The 19,532-nt window shown below is 38.0% G+C and overlaps 2 protein-coding genes across 21 annotated transcripts in view; one reads left to right on the top strand and one right to left on the bottom strand.

The window, feature by feature from the left end:
* Positions 1-2,770: 2,770 nt before the first annotated feature.
* On the top strand, positions 2,771-16,864 carry fhl1a (four and a half LIM domains 1a). Of its 2 annotated transcripts, none has more exons than XM_084430891.1 (6): positions 2,771-3,031; positions 13,898-14,079; positions 14,149-14,326; positions 14,432-14,601; positions 15,803-15,989; positions 16,169-16,864. In XM_084430891.1, exons 2-6 carry the CDS (start codon positions 13,924-13,926, stop codon positions 16,321-16,323), a joined length of 846 nt encoding a protein of 281 aa, XP_084287017.1. In that variant the 5' UTR covers positions 2,771-3,031; positions 13,898-13,923; the 3' UTR covers positions 16,324-16,864. The 2 variants fall into 2 exon arrangements, with proteins under 2 accessions (XP_084287017.1, XP_084287016.1); XM_084430890.1 differs by lacking the exon at positions 2,771-3,031 and adding an exon at positions 8,407-8,651 and having other exon boundaries at positions 16,169-16,863.
* map7d3 (MAP7 domain containing 3) overlaps positions 16,848-19,532 on the bottom strand; it is a 30,414-nt gene continuing 27,729 nt past the window's right edge. For all 19 annotated transcript variants that reach the window (XM_084430880.1, XM_084430871.1, XM_084430883.1 and 16 more), the window contains one exon: positions 16,848-19,508. In XM_084430880.1, coding sequence (XP_084287006.1) covers positions 19,501-19,508 — 8 coding nt within the window. In that variant the 3' untranslated portion in view covers positions 16,848-19,500. The remainder of the gene's footprint in view (positions 19,509-19,532) is intronic.

Below are 19,532 nucleotides of genomic sequence, written 5' to 3'. Positions count from 1 at the left end.
GCGAAAGAGGAATCAATTCTGCATTCGAGCGCTGTCTGAAACGCGCCTCTCTCTCTCTCTGCGCTTCGAGTGTGTGTGGCTGTGCGCACAGATAACGCGCGAGTCCCGGTTTTTGGCTCTTCTTCCGCGATTAAAATGGTTTGAATGTGTAAATTGGCAAGACAATACACGTCCAAATTATGAACTTTCACTCTATGATGGTTAAATTTAGCAGTTAATCCGCGAATCACATGCGTGCCGAAGCCTTTTTTCCCTTGGTCGAACATTATTAAAGTTAGAGCTCATTTAGAGATATCAGCTGAATGGCTTAGTGCAGGCGCTAATGGATCCAAGGATGTATCCTGTAAATTACCCCACAAATAATGCTCAGAATGGTACAAAACTGCTACAGTAGTACAAATAGGTTCTGTAGCCTACTCATAAAACGAGGCATTGGAAAGTTTGTAAGTACATCAGGAGTTTATTTAAATAACACTTCCTGATGGCTCATGCTACCGCTAACCTGGACGTCGAGGTCACTTCTGTGATTTGGGAAAAGCCCGTAAAAGTCCTGGCAGAAAGCGATGCATAAGGATAGTGTAACGACGCCCAGTTCCAGGAATGCACTAATATTTTGATGGTAGAACCAGTTTGCAACACTTTGGAAAAAATGATAATTCGTCGTTACACTACATCCTTATGCATCGCTTTCTGCCAGGACTTTTACGTTTTCTTTTACACAAATTGCATTGTTGGATCAATATTGTTGTCATATATTTTGGGACTGACTATATATTTGGTGGTGGAATTCACATTTTCCTCAATGGTCTTTTAGCCTGTACCATTTACTTTAATGTCTGTTGACTATTTTATCACCATAGACCCAGAACAGCCTGCTCTCACTTGTTCTGATGAGAGAAGAGGAGAGGTCAGACTGAAGAAGGATCAGGTAACATGTTCCTTATATGGTCAGAACTCTTAACAAGAGCACATCCTTACTGGAATCACATCCAGTCCAACATTTACATCATAGTCTGACAACAATGCAGAAAAAGTGATTTGTGTGAGTTTATTGGGGAAAACACAGCAACACCTTTACCCAATCACATTGTATCAAACCAGACATGCAACGTCTAAGAACTAAAGACATTTTTTTAGTAGATTCAACTAATTTCTATTTCAGTAAATGAGATGGTATATCTTGTATTTTTGGTTTCAATGTGTCAATGAGATCATCAGCTGCACTGGAAAACTGTCTTTTCCCCTCTGTTGTATGTGACAGATTTTGCCCATCTCTGTTGTAAAGGAGACCTGTACAGGTGAAACTAACATAATGGTCAAATGATATTGGAAAATTGGGCCTGTTTTAAGGCAAAATAAAAGATAAAAGGCCGTCTGCTTCACAAGCACTATCAGTTCTTTATCTCCACAGACATTAACAGCAGATACAAATATTATGACACAGTAAAGTGAACGCTAATGGATGGAAAATAAATCCATACTCAGCCCAAATTTAAACATTTCACTCTTTAAATGGAGGCATGTATGTTAATTATAGGGACAAGGCATCACACTTTTTTACTCCAGGTCATGTTTCTAGGGTGGGTTTATTTTTCAAAGTCAGTTTCTATTTTTACAATGTACTACACTTTATTTTAGTTGTAAAATAAAGTTCACCATTTTTTTTGCTGGACTAATTATAAACTATTTATATATGCACATTGCACATCTTTTTTTAAATTCATGTGCCCTCATAATATTTATTCAAAATAACTTCCCTTCCTCTTGCAATGACGTCTCTTATCTGTGTTCACCAGCGTGTGGGCGGAACAACCTGTCACTCACATGACATCACAACAATAGCAAACCACAACCATCCAATCAATTCCCAATGGACAAAATCAAGTCCTGTCCTACATTTTTTCTTGTTCGAGAAGCCGTTTAACTCGGATCTACGTTGCAATAGGGAAGAAAAGACTGGCAACTTCTGTTTCACGCCGACTACAAAAATCTATTGAACGTTTAGGGGCCGTTCACACACAGCAAGCAACGCGCTACTTTTCCATTGTTTTCCATGTAAACACGCACTAGACAGACGTGTATAACTGTTGCGCTCACGTCTTGCGTCTTGACAGTTCAGCCTTTAAAATAATGTAATTATATAGTTGACTACATGCCTAAATAAAATAAAAAAACAGGCCACTGAGATGATTTGATAGCTTTCAGAGATGATGCAGTTTTTACTGCTGGAAGACCTTGACAACAGAACAACATTATTGTATGACACTATTGACATGTACAGTGTTGTGGAATTAACAGAGTGCACAAATATCATCACCTTTAAACAACCTCGAGCCTGTCATCGGTCCCTGGAGAGCCTCCAAAGACATCGGTGACATGGAGATCAGACGCTGTGAAGAGCCTGGCAGCACATTTATGCTTATTTATGTCCTGGCATCTGTGACGGAGCCAATGAATTCACTTCTGCCACAAAATCATTTTGTTTAGTAATTATTGCTAGGAAGATGGGGGTCAGTTGTCACAAAAGGCTATATCTCAGTAAGTTGCTTACATTTTGGGGAATTCGACCCTCCAAACATTTTTATGACAGCTTTTGAGTAAAGAAGTTGTTTAATAAAGTAAAGAAAATAAACAATAAAACCACACTCAGATACATTCAATCATGCACTGTAGAGAATATGTTCTAGCATTAAAGCATCTGAAATGACGCATTAGAAGTCTGAGCTATATCAAATGAAAGACTTCAAACATGTTCATATTTCTTCTGGACAGATGATTATTTATCACTACTCACTTCAGTGTGTCTACTTTCTCTGTAGGCTTTTGTACACAGTTGGTTAAGCACAAAGAGTGAATTCCAGTCTGATGTCATTGTTGATATGAACTCAAAGTATTTGGATCATATCCTGATTTTTTTTTTCCCACTCCCCCTTGTGGATCTTTTTAAGCCCAGTGATCCTGCAGACGAGGAGGAGACCATCTCTCATCACCACTGCAGACAGCTGCCATCCACTCTGCTCAGTGCATACGGGTAAGTGTGATCTAGGGATTACCATAGATATATGCATATATCGCTTTATGAGGGATTCTTTAATAGAGATATTTAGTAAGTGATCATAAGACTAAATTCACATGTAGAATTTTTCTCATCACATTTCTTTTTTTACGAATGATGTGTTATTATGTGTTATAACATAGTATCTTATATTGTCTACTCAATCTATAAATCGTTTTGTTATGCAAATGAGCGTATTTGCAAGGGTCGACTTATGTTACTAAAGGTAAGCATTGTCCTTAATTAAACTTTTTCCATGAGCCACATGTATAATTGTACTTTTATACTGTAAAAATATTATCCAATTTGGGTAACGGATGAGACGTTTAATGCAGCTTGTCCCATGTGGAGAGTTTTGAGTGCCAGGAATGCTAATGGAATTCTTATTGGGAACAAATTCCTTTAGAGACAGATAAGATGTTGCATACGGAAGAGGAAAAAAACAACAACTGTTTTTCTGTCTATTTTGGTCAGAATTTTATTTCATCCAGTAGGAGATTATTTTATCCTTAATGGATTATTTGCATTATATCATTAGGATATTTGAATATTGGTTATGATTAAATTAAATGACTTTTCTTTAAGTGTCTGCAAATGTTTATTTATTGTTTAATTATAGTACACTGTAAAAATGTATATAATCAATAAGTTATCACTTAAGATGTTTTTTACATTGCTTTAACTCATCAAAATAAGCAATTTTCAACTTTTTTTGTTATACAAGATTCAACTCATTTTTTTAAAGTCAGTTTAATGTAATAAAGTTGAAATGACTTAAACATCCAAGTTGATTAAACTTAAAATTTAAGGCAGCAACTTTTTTTCATTTGGAAACATTTCTAATTTATATGCTGTACAACTTGTCCACTGCATGCACATTATATCCTATGTTTTGTTTTTAACCTGAAAGCATCAGAGGTAAAGTACCTTTGCAGAATGTTAGTGTCATTAGAAATAATTCTGCCATATAAGGACAAAGATTTTTTGGTTCTGGCACACCATATAATCAGTTACTGAAACACTTCAGCTGAACAGCCTCAGCCTCAACACATCTGCTGTAATCCACTGGGTGGCGTTTATGTGTCTAAAACAACATTTGTAAGCAGCACACAGCTTTGGAGGTCCTAATTAGGAAATGTGTTGCTCTGGAGAGTGTGTGACCTCATTCTGTCCACTGAGAGCGCAGTTGAGCCGCTACTGCTCTTCCTCGTCTCTCCAGTTGTGACTGGTGACAGTTCCACTGTGAACATGTATTTACCATTATGAAGCCTATGTATGTGATGCATTTTCAGATTTCTAAGGCCTAGGATTTACATTACAAGCTATTGTATTAGGCCTATAGATTAGGGTTAGTAACAAGTAATCAGCATATTACCATACTCTTGTGTACTTTTGAGACTTTTTTCAGTTTTTTTTTAAGGCGAGACTCAAACATTTTAACTAGCAGATATCACCATGAAACTTTCCCAGTTGATTACCTACATTAAGATGAGAAAAAAATGTATTACAAGTTTTCTGTAATTTAATGTTTAAATATGCAAATTAGGCTATATCTAATTAAATATGCGCTAATTTGCATATATTTAAAAAAACGAAATCTGAGTATTGGATAAAGCCAGGTTAAAAAAAAATGTTTTCATTGTGTTCACATATTAGATGGGAAAAAAATTACAGATGGATTTATGGATATCTACTTTTGTTATCCTGTAAATCAGAAAATACTGTCAATAGCCTTAAAAAAAATATTTTCGCCATGTTTTTTGGAATAAAATGTTATATAAATCAGGCTAGGAATAATATATTTACAAATCCCTCTGTAAATGTCTTCATAATATAACTAGGTACAAGACTGGAAAGTTTGGTGTATATAGGTGCTACTGAAGTGGAGATTTCGGACTTGGAGCATGAGAGAAAAGTCATATTGAGAAAACGGGCTTTAAAAATTTATCATCAGCCAATGAGATTGCGCATTCAGCCCTTTTACTTTCACGATTGGTTGCTGATAAAAAGGAAGTGACCATATTTGGATTCGACAGGATTGTACAGGAGAGAGAGAGCTTCCTAACGGTGCTTCTGATGACAGGCTGACGGCAGAGATCGCGGACCAGCATGTTGATTAAGAAGCAAACTTTTGTTGAATTTATGAGAAATCTACAGACGCAAACAGACAAAGTGTAATAAAATAAAGACCTAAATGTGTATTTCGGACTTTTTTTCACCACAAGTCTGAAAGAAGACATGTTATTGAAGACAAATATCCAAAAATCTCAAAATTGACCAGTAAAAAAAAAACGATGTTTTTGCCTGCTGTGTCTCGCCTTAAATCAATTCAACTTATCAATTCTTATTGTCTCTTATAGTGCTTTCACATTTTCTTCAATATGCATGTTCATTTTTAATGTTATTTAAAAAAATCTGATTCTTTGATAGGCTACTTTACTTGGCTCTTTTGTTTAGACGTGCGGGTATGAACAGGTCATATTCTGGATAAAGTGTTTACATCACACAAAATGATGTTTAATGAGATGTAATGTATTTCAGCTGTCTTAAGACTGGAATACATTACAATACTTTTGTCGAGTAGAGAGGAGTCAAAGGAACGTGTCAGAGCCAGTTTTTGGCAGTCGGACTCTGATTTTTCAGCTTCAGACTATATGATTTAATCCAGGATATCAGAAGATATGATATTTAAAAAATATATATTGTGTAGTGTATTCCAGCCTTTATTTAGATTTTAGGAAACCATGGCAGTCAGGTTTAGGGGAGCGCAGGGCACAACCTAACACATTTTGATTTTGGCTCAATTATTTAAAAAATAATTAAAGTACATTAATCTTTTTTTTACACAAGCAACATACATATCTCTGCTACAAATGAACACTTAAAAGTTGTTTTCTAGGACCTACCATTTTCGTACAGTTGTACTGAAAGTGACAGAAGTGCAAATGTTACAACAACTTACCCCATATGCAGGGTTAATTGAAACAGACAGAGGGGTTAGTTGTAACACACATAATTCAGTACTATTTTATCTGTATAGTTTGATATTGTTTGTACATCTGTATAGACAGATATCCATACATCCATCCCTCATCCAATCATCCTTCTATTATGGATCAAAAAGAGCGGAAACACAACCTGCTTGACCCTGACTAACTATGTAAAAGGTCCGTGTTACATTTAACCCTGCGTTAGGTTGTGCCCCGCGCTCCCCTATACATTTACATGACACATAATGAGCAATTCTGCTGTTAATCAGAATTTTTATGATCAGTAAACATGGTCAAATTCTATGCCGGTTACAGGTCTGAGTCACAACTCCTCATCACAGAGCCATGAATGTGGAAATCTCTGTCTATCTCAACATTCTCAATAACAATGGTTTCTTATGGTAACTCATAAGTTCACTGAGTGAAGTGGATGTCTTCTCCAGAACCGCAGGGTGAAGTGGAAAAAACATTGTGACCTGAAACAGGGTTTAGGCTTGGACTTGTCTGTCAACAGTCAAAAATTGCATGTATTAACACGTAATAAGAGTTGAAAATCTTCCAATGAGCTTTACTAAGGGCAGTGTACATGTTGTTGGTCAATGAGATGGAAAACACTGGTATGCTGACCTTCACATCGCTGACCGCACGCGTTGTCATGTTCCCTAACTGTGTACGCCTGCACGGTCATCAGATGAGTCACTAGTCTGTTAATAGTATTTTGATAAATTGAGTGGATTTATCTTGGTAACTGTGAGGCTTTTAAGAAATATTCCTGGAAAATCTGAGAGCGGAGCTGCCCATTTAGGTTGCTTTTAATTCCTAATGGAATAGATTTGATAGATTACTGAATCCAAGTAAACTGAATAGCACAAGATCTCTGGTGGGAGATTAATTTAATTGCTTACATGTTTAGGAAAACTGGTCCATTCACTTTTATGAGCCATAATAGTGCTGTTGTTTTCCAGTCTACCGCAGACTTCCTATTATAGCTCACATTCTTCAATGAATGGATCATAGTTGGTGCTTCAATCCAGATGACCAGAAGTTTTTACTGCAAATGTTTGTGCAACTATGTCTTTACATCGACACTGACCCATTCTTGGATCAATCACACGTACATCGACTAGTAACTTAACTAGTACTATTCTTCAGATCGTAGGGCCTGCCAACAGTCTGCAGATTCCTGTGGCAGGCCTTCAGCTGTGATCTGCTCTCTAGCAGGGTTTAGATAAGAGATGAGAGGGGGTTGTGTTAGCGTATGATGCCAGGTTGTTTAAGCAGGGCTATTTCAGGCCTCCCACAAGGCAGGCTCTTAGTAAAGGACAGGTGGATCTGTTTCCATTGTCAATTCTGACCACCAATGAGTCAAGGTTTTTTTTTTTTTTTGACACAAAAATACATTTTCTCTACACCATCATACATATTATAAAAGATAAAGTGGTGGTCCCACAAAAAAAAAATTGGTGAAAAAAAAAAAAGAAGGCATCAGGAAGAAAAACAATTATACTAGTCACTTTTCTCAAAGATGACTACTTTTCTGAGATGTTTTAAGTGGAACAATGAAGTCTGTTAAAAAAAAAAAAAACCTTTAGTAATGTCTAGAAGTCATGCAGTGTTGATCTTCCAGTTGAGATGTTTGTGGATGAGTTCAGACTGCTTCGGACTTCAGTCCTTTCATGGAAATCATTTGATCTTGTAGCCTTTGCTCAACTCTGCAAAATGAAGTGTCTGTAATCATTAGTATGTTTTTGTATTATGTCATACATATTCATGAGTTACTACGGGAATGTTGGCTGGATCCAAATGAAGCATAGTTTTCTTCATACATCACAACCAGCAAACCCCAGAACTTTCAGAAATAAGTTGATAAATGAGAACAGAGCTCAGTTTTAATACAAACATACCATCTAGCTGAGATGGTCAAAAGTCCACGTTTATTTTTGAGGGTCAAATTGAGAATCAAAGGCATCCGAGGACAGTGACTCTTTCGTGTGATAGGGTCATCCAGAAACTCTTGAAACGCAGCAATGAATCTTTTAATGTCCACTTTTCCCAGTTTTGTTTAAAAAGACAAGCCAAATGCAATAAGAAGTTTACTTCACAACATAAGCACTAATACAGTTGTTGTTGGAGAACTCATTAAGTTTAGCCTTCTGATTACTGCACTGGTCTTAAACCGATTTGTTTCAGAACGAGCGCAAAACCGCAAGATACACGCGATGCACCAGATCCCAATGGAAAGCTGTGAAAATGCCTTTATTCTTCTCACTGATGTCACAAGCAAGGAATTCAGATGAATTCAGTTCCCTCTCTCTGGCTCCCTCCCCTTCACTTATCTTTTGCAGCATAACCTAACATGGAGAGGGCAGCTGATGCTTGTGATTTGGGAGGACAGGCCATGGGTGTGGCGGGCAACAGGGGGGCAGGGTGTAGGCTTTAAGGGGCAGTTGGGGTCGTATATATGACAAATAACTAAAAGAGAAGAGTAGAGTTCTCCTGTAACTCTTTGGCTGTTTGGGTCTCTCCATCCATCCTTCCATCTCTTTCATTTCCTCAAGGCTTTCCTGAATATCCCAAAGCAGACATGACTTTCCACAGGCACTCAGGTAAAGATGCAGTGTGTGATGTCCAGGCAGTGATGAAAAACTTTTGGTGGACCGGCCTGTGGATTCTCCTCATTGGTTTTCTTATTATGGGACTTTTTGGTTGCTGGATATGATTTATAGATGAGCTCACGCAACTATTCAAAAGTTTCGGTTAAGAATTTTTTAAACATCGATAATAATAAGAAATGTTTCTAAAGCAGCTAATACGCATATTACAATGATATCTAAAGGATCATGCGACACTGAAGACTGGAGTAAAATCACAGGAATGAATTACATTTTAAAATATAGTAAAACAGAACATTTTAAATTGTAATATTATTTCTCAGTATTACAGTATTACTGTATTTGATCAAATAAATGCAGCCTTGGTGCACATAAGAGACTTCACCAAGAATGTATATGTATATGAATGTATACCGGTCATGTATATGTTTTGATCTGGCGGCATTAGTTTTGCATGGCTTTTGGAGTTTTCTGTAAAGTTTGCCTTATATTTCCAGTATAGATCAATATTAATCTTAATAGGGTTAAGCAGATGGTACTGAAGTGTACGCAGCACAAATTTTGATAGGAAATCACCTTTTCTGAAGCTTTGACAGGGCCCCAGGACAGCGGGCATATAGGGGTCTTGCTGGAGTCCCCTGCAAATCACATAATACTAGCTAGCCCAGTATAACCCAATGTATCAAAGGGAAGTATTTCTTTATCTGTGTAGTTATGATGGTGAGCTCAGTGTACCTCTATGTTACTGAACGTGATCTTACTCTAGACCACTTCAGTCAAGATAGTCAAGCTAATTCTCTGATTTAAGTTAACAGAGCGGTAGACAATCTTTTCTTATGACTTTTTTTGACTACATTTGTTAGTGTCAAATTTAGGTGCCTCAATCAATGTTTGTTTTAATGTGGACATGCTCTCTTTGGTTACTGCCGTCTGAATTTGATCTTGTGTTGACCTTTCAAAGCAGCATTTGCTCTTCGCTTTGGGACAAAGCGGCCCATTTGATAACACTCTGACAGAGCTAGCTAAAAATGAACAGCTGATGGACGGTATCCCAAAAGGCTTAGGGATTGAGCATACTGCTCAGGTCAGAAGGATGTTTCAGTTCACAGAAGCCACAACACTACTAATGTATACGTCTGAGGGGAGAATTCAGGAAAAGGACACTACTAAAAAGACTTAGACCCTAGATATATTTGGCTCTGGATTTTTCACAAATATGGTAAATTTTGTTGGAAGTTTCACATAGATTATTTTATCTCCTTGGTACACTAAAAACGGATTATTTCATTTAATGAATGTAACCATAGACACAGCTATTTGCTTAAAGGCTAACAATATGATGTTGACAGAGACAAACCCCACTGGGAAGAATGAGTCAGTACTTCTAAAAATACTTGTTTTACTTGTCAACGTCCAGAAAATGCAGCTCTGGCTGGAAGTGTTAGTGGCCACATCTGTGGGGTGATTTGGCATATGTCTTTTCAAGCGGACTTTCCTAAGTTGTTTGGCATGCGGTTGCTAGGCTGTGTTTACAACAGATGCTGAGGTGCAAACAAAACATTTATCCCAACACTATTTTACGGCCCAAGGGATAAAGCAAATATCAATACAGGGCAGAAGGCTATAGACATGCTGAATCTGATCTATGCTAAGTGTAACACTTTTTATGGCCTGTTATTGAAGAGCTGTCCACGTGTCCTATTCATTATTCCAAGAGTATTTAGATGTACTGAAAACATAATAATCTGTAATCGGAAAATAGGCTACTCGAGACCCATGTCCATATACATAGAAGCCTTAAAGGGATAGTTCACCCAAAAATGAAAATTGTGTCAAGTTCAAGGATTGCTCTTTTGATGTAAATCAAAATGCAGTAGGCTAGTTATTTTAGTTGATAAAGTTTTAAATATTTTTCTTACACAAACGCATCGCTTCACTTCAGAAGGCCTTTATTAAACCCTGGAGATGCATGGAGCACTTTAATCATGCATAGATGCGCTTTGATGGACTTCCAAAGACATGCAGCCATTCACTCCCATTACCAAGCTTGGAAGAGCCAGGACATTTTTTAATATAACTCTGATTGTATTCGTCTGAAAGAAGAATGTCATATACACCTAGGATGGCTTCAGGGTGAGTAAATCATGGGCTAATTTTCATTTTTGGGTGAACTATCCCTTTAAGTGCACCCTCAAATCAGTCCCACACAGATTCTTGTTATTATACTGGCCCCTTGTGGTGACTTGATGTATTGCATTGATCAGGAGACATGCATGTTCACCGGAACACTATAAAAAACATTATGAATGTTGAACAAATATAAAACCCTGCTTTAGTATGGGTCAGTTCTCACCACAGGTTTGATTATGTGAGTAAAGTATGTGTGAAATAGTGGGGGACTGAGACCACAAATTTGATCCATTCAGTTGTCAATATAGTTTATCAGTAACAACAATCCTCACAATTTCTGTAAGCTCACAAAAAAACACATTATATCTGCCATTTAATCCACAAATATATAGGCCTAGGCTACAGAGCCGTTTGCATAGCCTAAAGTTCTCCCTCGAATCCCTGGCTTCTGTAGTGAAAACAACTGGAAACATGAGGAAAATTTGCACTGATACAACATACACTCAACTTTTTGACTTCCTCGCAAGATGAATAGCCTACAGTGAGTGAATCAACAGATTTCTTACATTAGAGCTCCCTCCACTCGGCACATGTCAGATCAGATCTCGCGTCTGTCATTAATCAATCGTTTCATTTTTGAACAATCAGTTTTGAATACTAAATGAGGAGCTTTTGAGGAGCCCAAGTTGCATGTGGAAAACACTTATCATGATAATGCAGTTTTTACTGAAATAAGTTACTGCACAATTTTGTGAAATCCTGGCAATATTTTAAAAGTGCACCTTTAGAAAAATATATATTTTAAAAAACATCTCACACTCTTTGTAGTTTATATAATTTTTCTATTAACAATGTCCAACACTAGACAATTGTCAAACTTGTCAAGTTTTTCTGAAAGTCATGCACATTTTCTTTGGTGAAAATGACAAATTTCAAGCAATATTAGTAGTGGTGCAATAGTCAAAGGGAGTAAAGCAGAATACAGAACAGTACTGATGGACTGTCAGGTAGGCTGACAGTGAGTCTTCACAATGTGACAAATGTCTCAAATTCAGGCAGAGAGACTGTACATACTTAGACGATGGGCTCGTCACAGGTAAACAGGCAGAGAGAGGTCTACTGTGTGTGGGATTGGAATGGAGAGGTGAAGACTAACATCTCCAATGGGGCTTATAGAAAAACAACAGTCCAGCAAAAAAGCAAACACAATTGTGGCATGTGTAAGAGTTAAAACATCCAACAAAGATTGAGATTCATTTATAAATAGATGTACCATTAAAAAGTATTTTCCCAGAAATCATTTACTGATAAATGAAAGTCTTGTGTGTCTGGGTTTCTGGCAATTTCACGAGTTCACACTTACATATAATTTTGAGGGAGTAAGATTTAATGCGTATTTGGCGTGCTGTCCGGAGGGAGGGCTCCCAGCTCGGAATTCAGCCCGAACCCAGAGTACTCCCCCCGCATGTAAGTGTTTAGAACTAGAAGTGTGGAGAAGGGGTGGTGGGGGGATGCTGCAAACTGTCAATGGATCGAGGTAAGACTGCTGAGTCTATATATACCCTTTTATCATTGATTGCTGAGTGCTATCCACTCGTGTTAATTATCTGAACGTGCTCCTCCCGAACTTAGTTAATAAAACTTCATTTCTTTACTGCATTTTGACAAAATATAATATATGAAATATAGGCCTATGTAGGTCATAATAGTAATAAACTAGGAATTTAGATTTAGCAAATTGGTGATAAAATGATCATTCAAACTGTTTAGAAGTAAAAAAAAAAAAGATTAAAAAAAGTTTTGACCTTTTTAACCCTTAAATACATGAATGTTTCACCAATCATTATTACATACCTGGATCTATATCTATCATGAATGGATCTCTAAATGTGATAATAAAACTCCTGAAATTAGAGTAATATAGCATGTTCTGTAGCTTAGTTTGAGCAGACGTTTTATACCATCATCACTGTTCTCGTCAGAGCTCATTTCCCAGTACATTCAGTATCTGGCTCATATTCACAATCTCAAACATATTCTCAAAACTATAATTTTCAACATCTTCAAAATCTATATTTTGATCGCCGACAGCTTCTTCACCAGATCCACCGTCCAGTGACAGTGACACTAATATTTGATTGCGTTCAGTACTTGCTCTGCAGTAAATCTCTGAGCCATTTCAAGTTTTGCTGATGATACTTCCTATTCTTTTGTTTTCTGCCTGCGGTAACTATGAGTGAAACGTCACTTCATCATTAGCCCCTTTCACACAGAGATTCCGGAAAATACACGGATAAAGTGACCCGGGATTTGACCCGGGTTCGTTTGATTTTGGTTCATTCACACTGCCAGTGATTTTCCGGAATCAGAGAGTGCGTTCACACACAACCCGTAAAAATCCCGTAAAGACACGTGACATCGATGTGACTTGTAATGTCTCAGCAGCGTCTTAAGTTTGCTTATGAGCTGTGATTTCTCTCTCGAGAAACCACACTTGTGCATTTTTTGCTCTGATTCGATCATAAACTTGCGCATTAGGCTACGTACCGTTTCACAGCTGGCGAACGATCCCGGCTTCAGCTTCATCACTACGACACGGCATTATTACGGCATTTGTTCACACAGCGCGCGTTCCAGGACTGAACACGGCAATGTTACTAGGTCCCCAACCCGGCATCGATGCCGGCATCAATCCCGGGTCGTGTTTGCGTTCACACAGAAGCAATTAAGCAATTTGCCGGGATCATCGCGCTGTGTGAAAGGGGCTATTGTGTATCAGACATTGACACCTTGTGGAATAAATGTGAATTGCACTTATTCAGTCATCAAAGATTCAATAATTGTTGTTCAGAAAAAATACTTTATACTGTTACACACCTCGGGTCGTTTGAGACCCTACTATTGGGAAAACAGGAAGTCTTTTATAAAAAAAAAAGGTGGATGTCTAACTTTAAAAATGAACGAGAAGGAGGGTAGTGAATGACGTCCCGGGTCACTAAAGACCCGAGGTGTGCGTTTAAGGGTTCATCTGTTTTCATTGTTTAAAATCCACATAGCACATTCAAATAACAGTTTGGCAGTCATTTTTATAGTTTGTTTTGTCCCTGCAGGTCCTCGCAGCTATCTGAGCTCCACAATGACTGAGCGTTTTGACTGCTTCTACTGCAGAGAAAACCTACAGGGAAAGAAGTACGCCAACAAAGATGACAAGCACGTGTGTCTGCGCTGCTTCGACAAGCTGTGCGCCAACACTTGCGCTGAGTGTCGCAAACCTATAGGCGCTGATGCAAAGGTGGGGGTGAAATAAAGTCCTTTAAAGTGCATTTTACATTGTGCAGTGCTCACAGTGCTCTCTATCCAGGAGCTGAACCATAAGAACCGCCACTGGCACGAGGGCTGCTTCCGCTGTGCCAAGTGCTACAAGCCGCTGGCCAATGAGCCATTTGCTGCCAAGGACGATGGCAAGATCATGTGTGGGAAGTGTGGAGACCGTGACGGATCGCCTCGCTGCCAGGGCTGCTACAAAGTGATTACGCCAGGTGTGTGTGTACAATTGTAACAGCACATAACACCCTTTGTCGACACAAAATATCTCTGCCACACGTCTTGTAAATGATAGCCAAGTGTTTGTGTTGCACTTTTAGGATCTAAGAATGTGGAATACAAGCATAAAGTCTGGCATGAAGAGTGTTTCACCTGCTTTGAGTGCAAGCAGCCTATCTGCAGCCAGAGCTTCCTGACCAAGGGTGATGATATGTACTGCACTTCCTGCCATGAGAAGAAGTTCGCCAAGCACTGTTTCCGGTGCAAAGAGGTCAGTTAGGATTGTATAAAAAAATATATGGTCAATGGGTTACGACAACATGTTTTTAAATTGCTTTAAATAATCATCAAAAAAATAATCAGTTTTCAACTCTTTTTAATGTTGTTCAAGATTCAATTCGTTTTTTTTTTTTTATGTCAGTTTAATGCAATTTAAGAAACAATTATTTGAACATCCAAATTGATTGTACTTAAAAATTGAAGGCAGCAACTTTAGTGTCAAAAAGCTTCATAGATGGTACAGAAACATGACCTAAACTCGTACAGCTAGACAGTCATTATTACAAAATGAACCATTATATGTGTGCTTATCAAACAAATGAATGAACACACTTAAGTTCGAGTCAGTAAGATTATGCTCACCAAGGCTGCATTTATTTAATCAAAACATACAGTCAAACCATACTGTTGTGAAATAGTATTACAATATTAAATAACCGTTTTCTATTTGTTTTATTCAAACTTATTCCTGTGATTGCAAAACTATATTTTCAGCAGCCATTTCTCCAGTGTCACATGGTCTTTCAGAAATCATTCAGGATTCTTTGAAGAGAACAGCATTTATTTGAAATAGCAACTTTTGTAACATTATAAATTACTTTATTATCACTTTTGATCAATTTCATGCATCCTTTTTAAATAGAAGTATTAATTTCTTATAAAAAAAATGTTTCCTAAACTTTTGAAAGGTAGTGCACATTGAACTACATGTTACTTTAGTAAATAAAGTCAGTGCAAAGTTAATTGTTTTAGAAGAAATTGGTTGAATCCTTCATTAACTCATAAAGACAGTCAGTTGTCGCCACCTGGTGTAATGATGCAACTGCAGTCACTGAAAAATCTCACACACTAAGGCCTTGTCCCAAATGACACGCTTCATGTGCACTTGCGGACTTCACAATGGCTGCCTCATGCACCAAGTCCAATCCCATTTGTCATTTTAGGTTTCAGTTTCGGTTTTGTGCGCTTTTGCCAAGCCAGCAAGCCCGCAAGCTCCACAGCAAACTTCTACCCGACAGTCAAAGTGGCATTATGTCACGGAAGTGTGACCTTGGTGGAAGATTGCGAGCACTTGGGGTTCCATTTGGGACAGGGCCTAACTGCATAATTAAATTAGAAGACCAGACATAAGAGTTCTCCTATCAGGCATGTTCTGAATCCTCTGTTCTTCTGTCTAAACTCTTATGAATCAGGCCATTACCAGTGGTGGGATCACCTATCAGGACCAGCCATGGCACTCGGAGTGCTTTGTGTGTCACACGTGCAAGAAGCCACTGGCTGGAGCTCGTTTCACGGCCCACGAAGATCAGTTCTACTGCGTGGACTGCTATAAGGCTGATGTGGCCAAAAAGTGCTCTGGATGCCAGAATCCTATTACAGGTATAAATGTGCAAACACACACGCATCTGTCCCGATATTAAATTATCATTCTTTTTCCCCACAATTGCAGTAAACGTACACACTCACTTTTAAATGAGTACAATATATTTATTCAGAAGAATAGAAAGCACACTAATAATTGCAATTTAAATGGAAAGAGTTGTCTTTCTGCATCGCAGGGTTTGGCAGAGGGACCAATGTGGTGAACTACGAGAACAAATCCTGGCATGAATATTGCTTTAACTGCAAAAAATGCTCACTCTCCATGGCCCACAAGCGTTTTGTCATCAAAGGAGAGGACATCTACTGCTCTGACTGTGCCAAAAAGCTGTGAGGGCTGATGGGATGTGATGAGGCTGATTAACAAAAGCAATTAGGATTGATTAAATAGATGTGTCAAAACAAACAAAGCTTTGAGTGCTCAACTAAAGAGAAACCAGTGATGGTGTTTGTGCTGATAAATCACTGGAAGTTTGATATCATTTTTATAAAGTTCTTGGCACAAATAGCGAGTGCTATGTGAAGGGCTTTTATTATGCAAAACATGTAACTGCAATCATAAATGTAATCGCTGGATTTGCAAACCTAACAGTGCATTTTAATAAGCTTCAGTTATTGCAAAGCTATGGTAAAACAGTGTGACGTCACAATAGGAATACAACATGCCTACATTGCTGTAAGATTTAATGTGTTGAAATAATTCAGTAAATTCATTTTGCTTTGTGGAAAAAATGTTTTTATTAACAACTGTAAGAATGAAAAAAAAAAAAAAATCTAACAAATAAAAAAAAAGAAACTGTAATGAACATTACATTTGAGATGTATTGAGCATGAAACAATAAATGACTCCAAAGAACATTTTCTTTTATCTTCCAAAACTTTATTTTAACAATTTATACTTTTTCCAGTACACTTTAGATATATTTACAAATATAATTTGTGGTCAGGGCTATTTCAAGACAAGAAACTGCTCGAATAAAAGCAGATCCTATTCATGACCCTGGTCGAGTAGAATGATTGTCATGGCCGAGGTAAGCTCACGTGACGCGTTAAGATATTAATACATGAAAATAAAATACAGCCCATTCTGCATCTAAGGCACCGTCCTATTCTACCCCTGTATTGAGTACAATTGACATTTAAAGAACAGTTTCAGTTCTGATGTATACAGCACAAAGGGCTCGAAAGGTCCTGTTAGTGGAAAACAACATCTGCATTGGAGTGAACTCGTCTGAAAGTGGCTGTGCTATAGCATATTACAAAAGCAAATGCAACTAACACGTACACGCATGCCTCAATGATCGGGTCTTCAGCAGATACACCACAACTTGAAGCAATTTTGGAAATTTAAAGAGTTAAGAGTACATATTAAAGGCCGAACCAAGGGGTCACGATGATATCAAACCCATTTCTGAATTGCACTGAACACGTACACGAGTCTCATGCCAAGCGTGTCACATAACCTCTGCAAACACTTTTCCACTGACGTCTAAGAGCCTGAGTCAAAAAAGCAATCTTATACAACAAAAGATTAAAAACAACAAAGTGGATGCATATAAAACAACAGAAGAAACATTAAACACCCATTGAGGGACTACAGTATTCCTAAACACAGATGGAATGATACAAATAAGGAAATGTACTTGACCAGCTGTGGCCGTTGAATGGTAAAAATAGTCTGTGAATAATATTTTAAAGGAAACTCCTCAACAATTTACATGAACTTTTCAAGCATATAGAGACCAATCATTCATTACAACCGTCTGGACATTTAAATCAACAGTCGAAAGCTCAATGGTCGAATGCCAAATCCTTCAGGTAAAGTCTAGTGCATTCTTCACTTAAACTTCCCTGAATCCTCCAGCAGCAAATGTAAAAATCACAAGAGGCGACATGCTCAACATCCCTGTTCAACCGCACAGCATCCTCGTAACTAAAAAGCCCTCTTGACTTTGCTTGCGCCCTCAGTCCACATTCCTTTTCCCTACTCGCGTCACTTTACAATTTGTAACTTGCTGTGTAGTTAGTTACACCAGGCCTGTGAGTGTGGAACAGCATTTCATCTTTTAGTATAGAGCTGTACCACACTATACGGTACACCAACCTGCTGCCCTAGTTCTTATTCACAATCACAAGTATGGCTAGACAGCCTAATACTGATTTACATAATACTTAGAAGAGTTTTAAATATATATTTATGCATTTTCAAAGAGACAACCAAATTTAGTGTGGTTATTTACTCCATTAATGGATGGTGAGAAGTAAACGAACAGTAACTGTATACAAAAGAAAACATCAGGACTTGATAGCACAGTACAACCCTGAGGGGACTTTGGGAATTAGAGAACATTGTATCATTCAAGTTTAGTTACTGAAACATGTTTCTTCAAACTCCAGGGAACAGACACCAGAAACATGCAAAAAGTGTGCAAGTTAGAGTTACAGTAATCCTCTGTTATATTATGCAATATCGTAGCGCAACGATTCAAGCAGACATCCAAAATTATCGAGGGTGCACTTAAATTAGATATTTGATAACTAGTCATTACTTATGTACATGTACAGGTTTATTTACCACAAAACAGGAACGTACAACATAAAAACCTCATTAAACAAAAGCCACAAGTGTTATGCCAGTCCGCAGTGAGCTCCATCATCCTTCAATCGCCCAAGGCAGTACGAATATGTTTGCACTTGATTTGTATTATAAAGTCTGGTAAACGTTTTTAATCAAACATCTTGAGAAGGATTTGCTATCAACGAGTGTTACACAGTAGGAATGCTTCTCAGCGGGAGCTCGAGTTCTTGCACAAGGAATATAGTGTTAAACACTACACAGTGGTGATGTTTATTCCTTTGGAGCGGAGAAACAACAAATATCCTGAGGTCGCATTAAAAGCACTCGAGAGTTGCTGCACCATCAGCCCGTCTTGGGTCACATTCCTGAGCTCCGCTCACGGTTCAGACACGGGGTTTTAATTAGTACGAAGATATGCGAGATGTTTCCTTTCTCAAAACGCTCTGCACTGACTCCATAACTAATCAGATCCTTCTACAAAACGCTTAAGCTGAAATTATAATGAATTTGTATGTGCCACGTGAACAGCTGAACTGGAATTTAGCAAAAAAAAAGTGCACCGTCGTGAGACAGCAGCCGTTTAAATGTGGAGAAGCCACATGAATAAATAAAGTTGTGTCCACGTTTAAAAGACAAAAAAAAAGAAACCCCAAAACATTTGTTATGAAAAATAAATCCTGATGACAATATTATAAAGGTGAAGAGCTGCTAAACAAAGAAGCAAGCACACTGAATGAATCTATCACTTTCCCTGAAGCATTTCTTGAGCTCATTTCTTACAACTTGTGTTTATTTTCTCTTGCTTTTTCCATCTATTATCTGCAGAGGCTGTGCGGCTCTGTGCGACGAGTCTGAGCGCTGACACTCTGAGGCTCAGCTGGACGTGACTCGTGGAGTGCAATTAATCAGCAGGCCTTAAACAGACCTGCACATTCACATCTCTGAGAGAACAAGAGAAACAAAGT

Source organism: Rutilus rutilus (genome assembly GCF_951802725.1).
Source record: "Rutilus rutilus genome assembly, chromosome: 14".
Classification (NCBI taxonomy): Eukaryota; Metazoa; Chordata; class Actinopteri; order Cypriniformes; family Leuciscidae; genus Rutilus; species Rutilus rutilus.
This window is presented reverse-complemented; position numbering and strand designations above follow the sequence as displayed.

Coding starts and splice junctions, on each gene's coding strand:
- fhl1a (XM_084430890.1), top strand. CDS start 8,630: ATGACTTTCCACAGGCACTCAG. Junction 14,080..14,148: donor CTATAGGCGCTGATGCAAAG/GTGGGGGTGAAA, acceptor CTCTCTATCCAG/GAGCTGAACCATAAGAACCG. Junction 15,990..16,168: donor ATGCCAGAATCCTATTACAG/GTATAAATGTGC, acceptor TCTGCATCGCAG/GGTTTGGCAGAGGGACCAAT.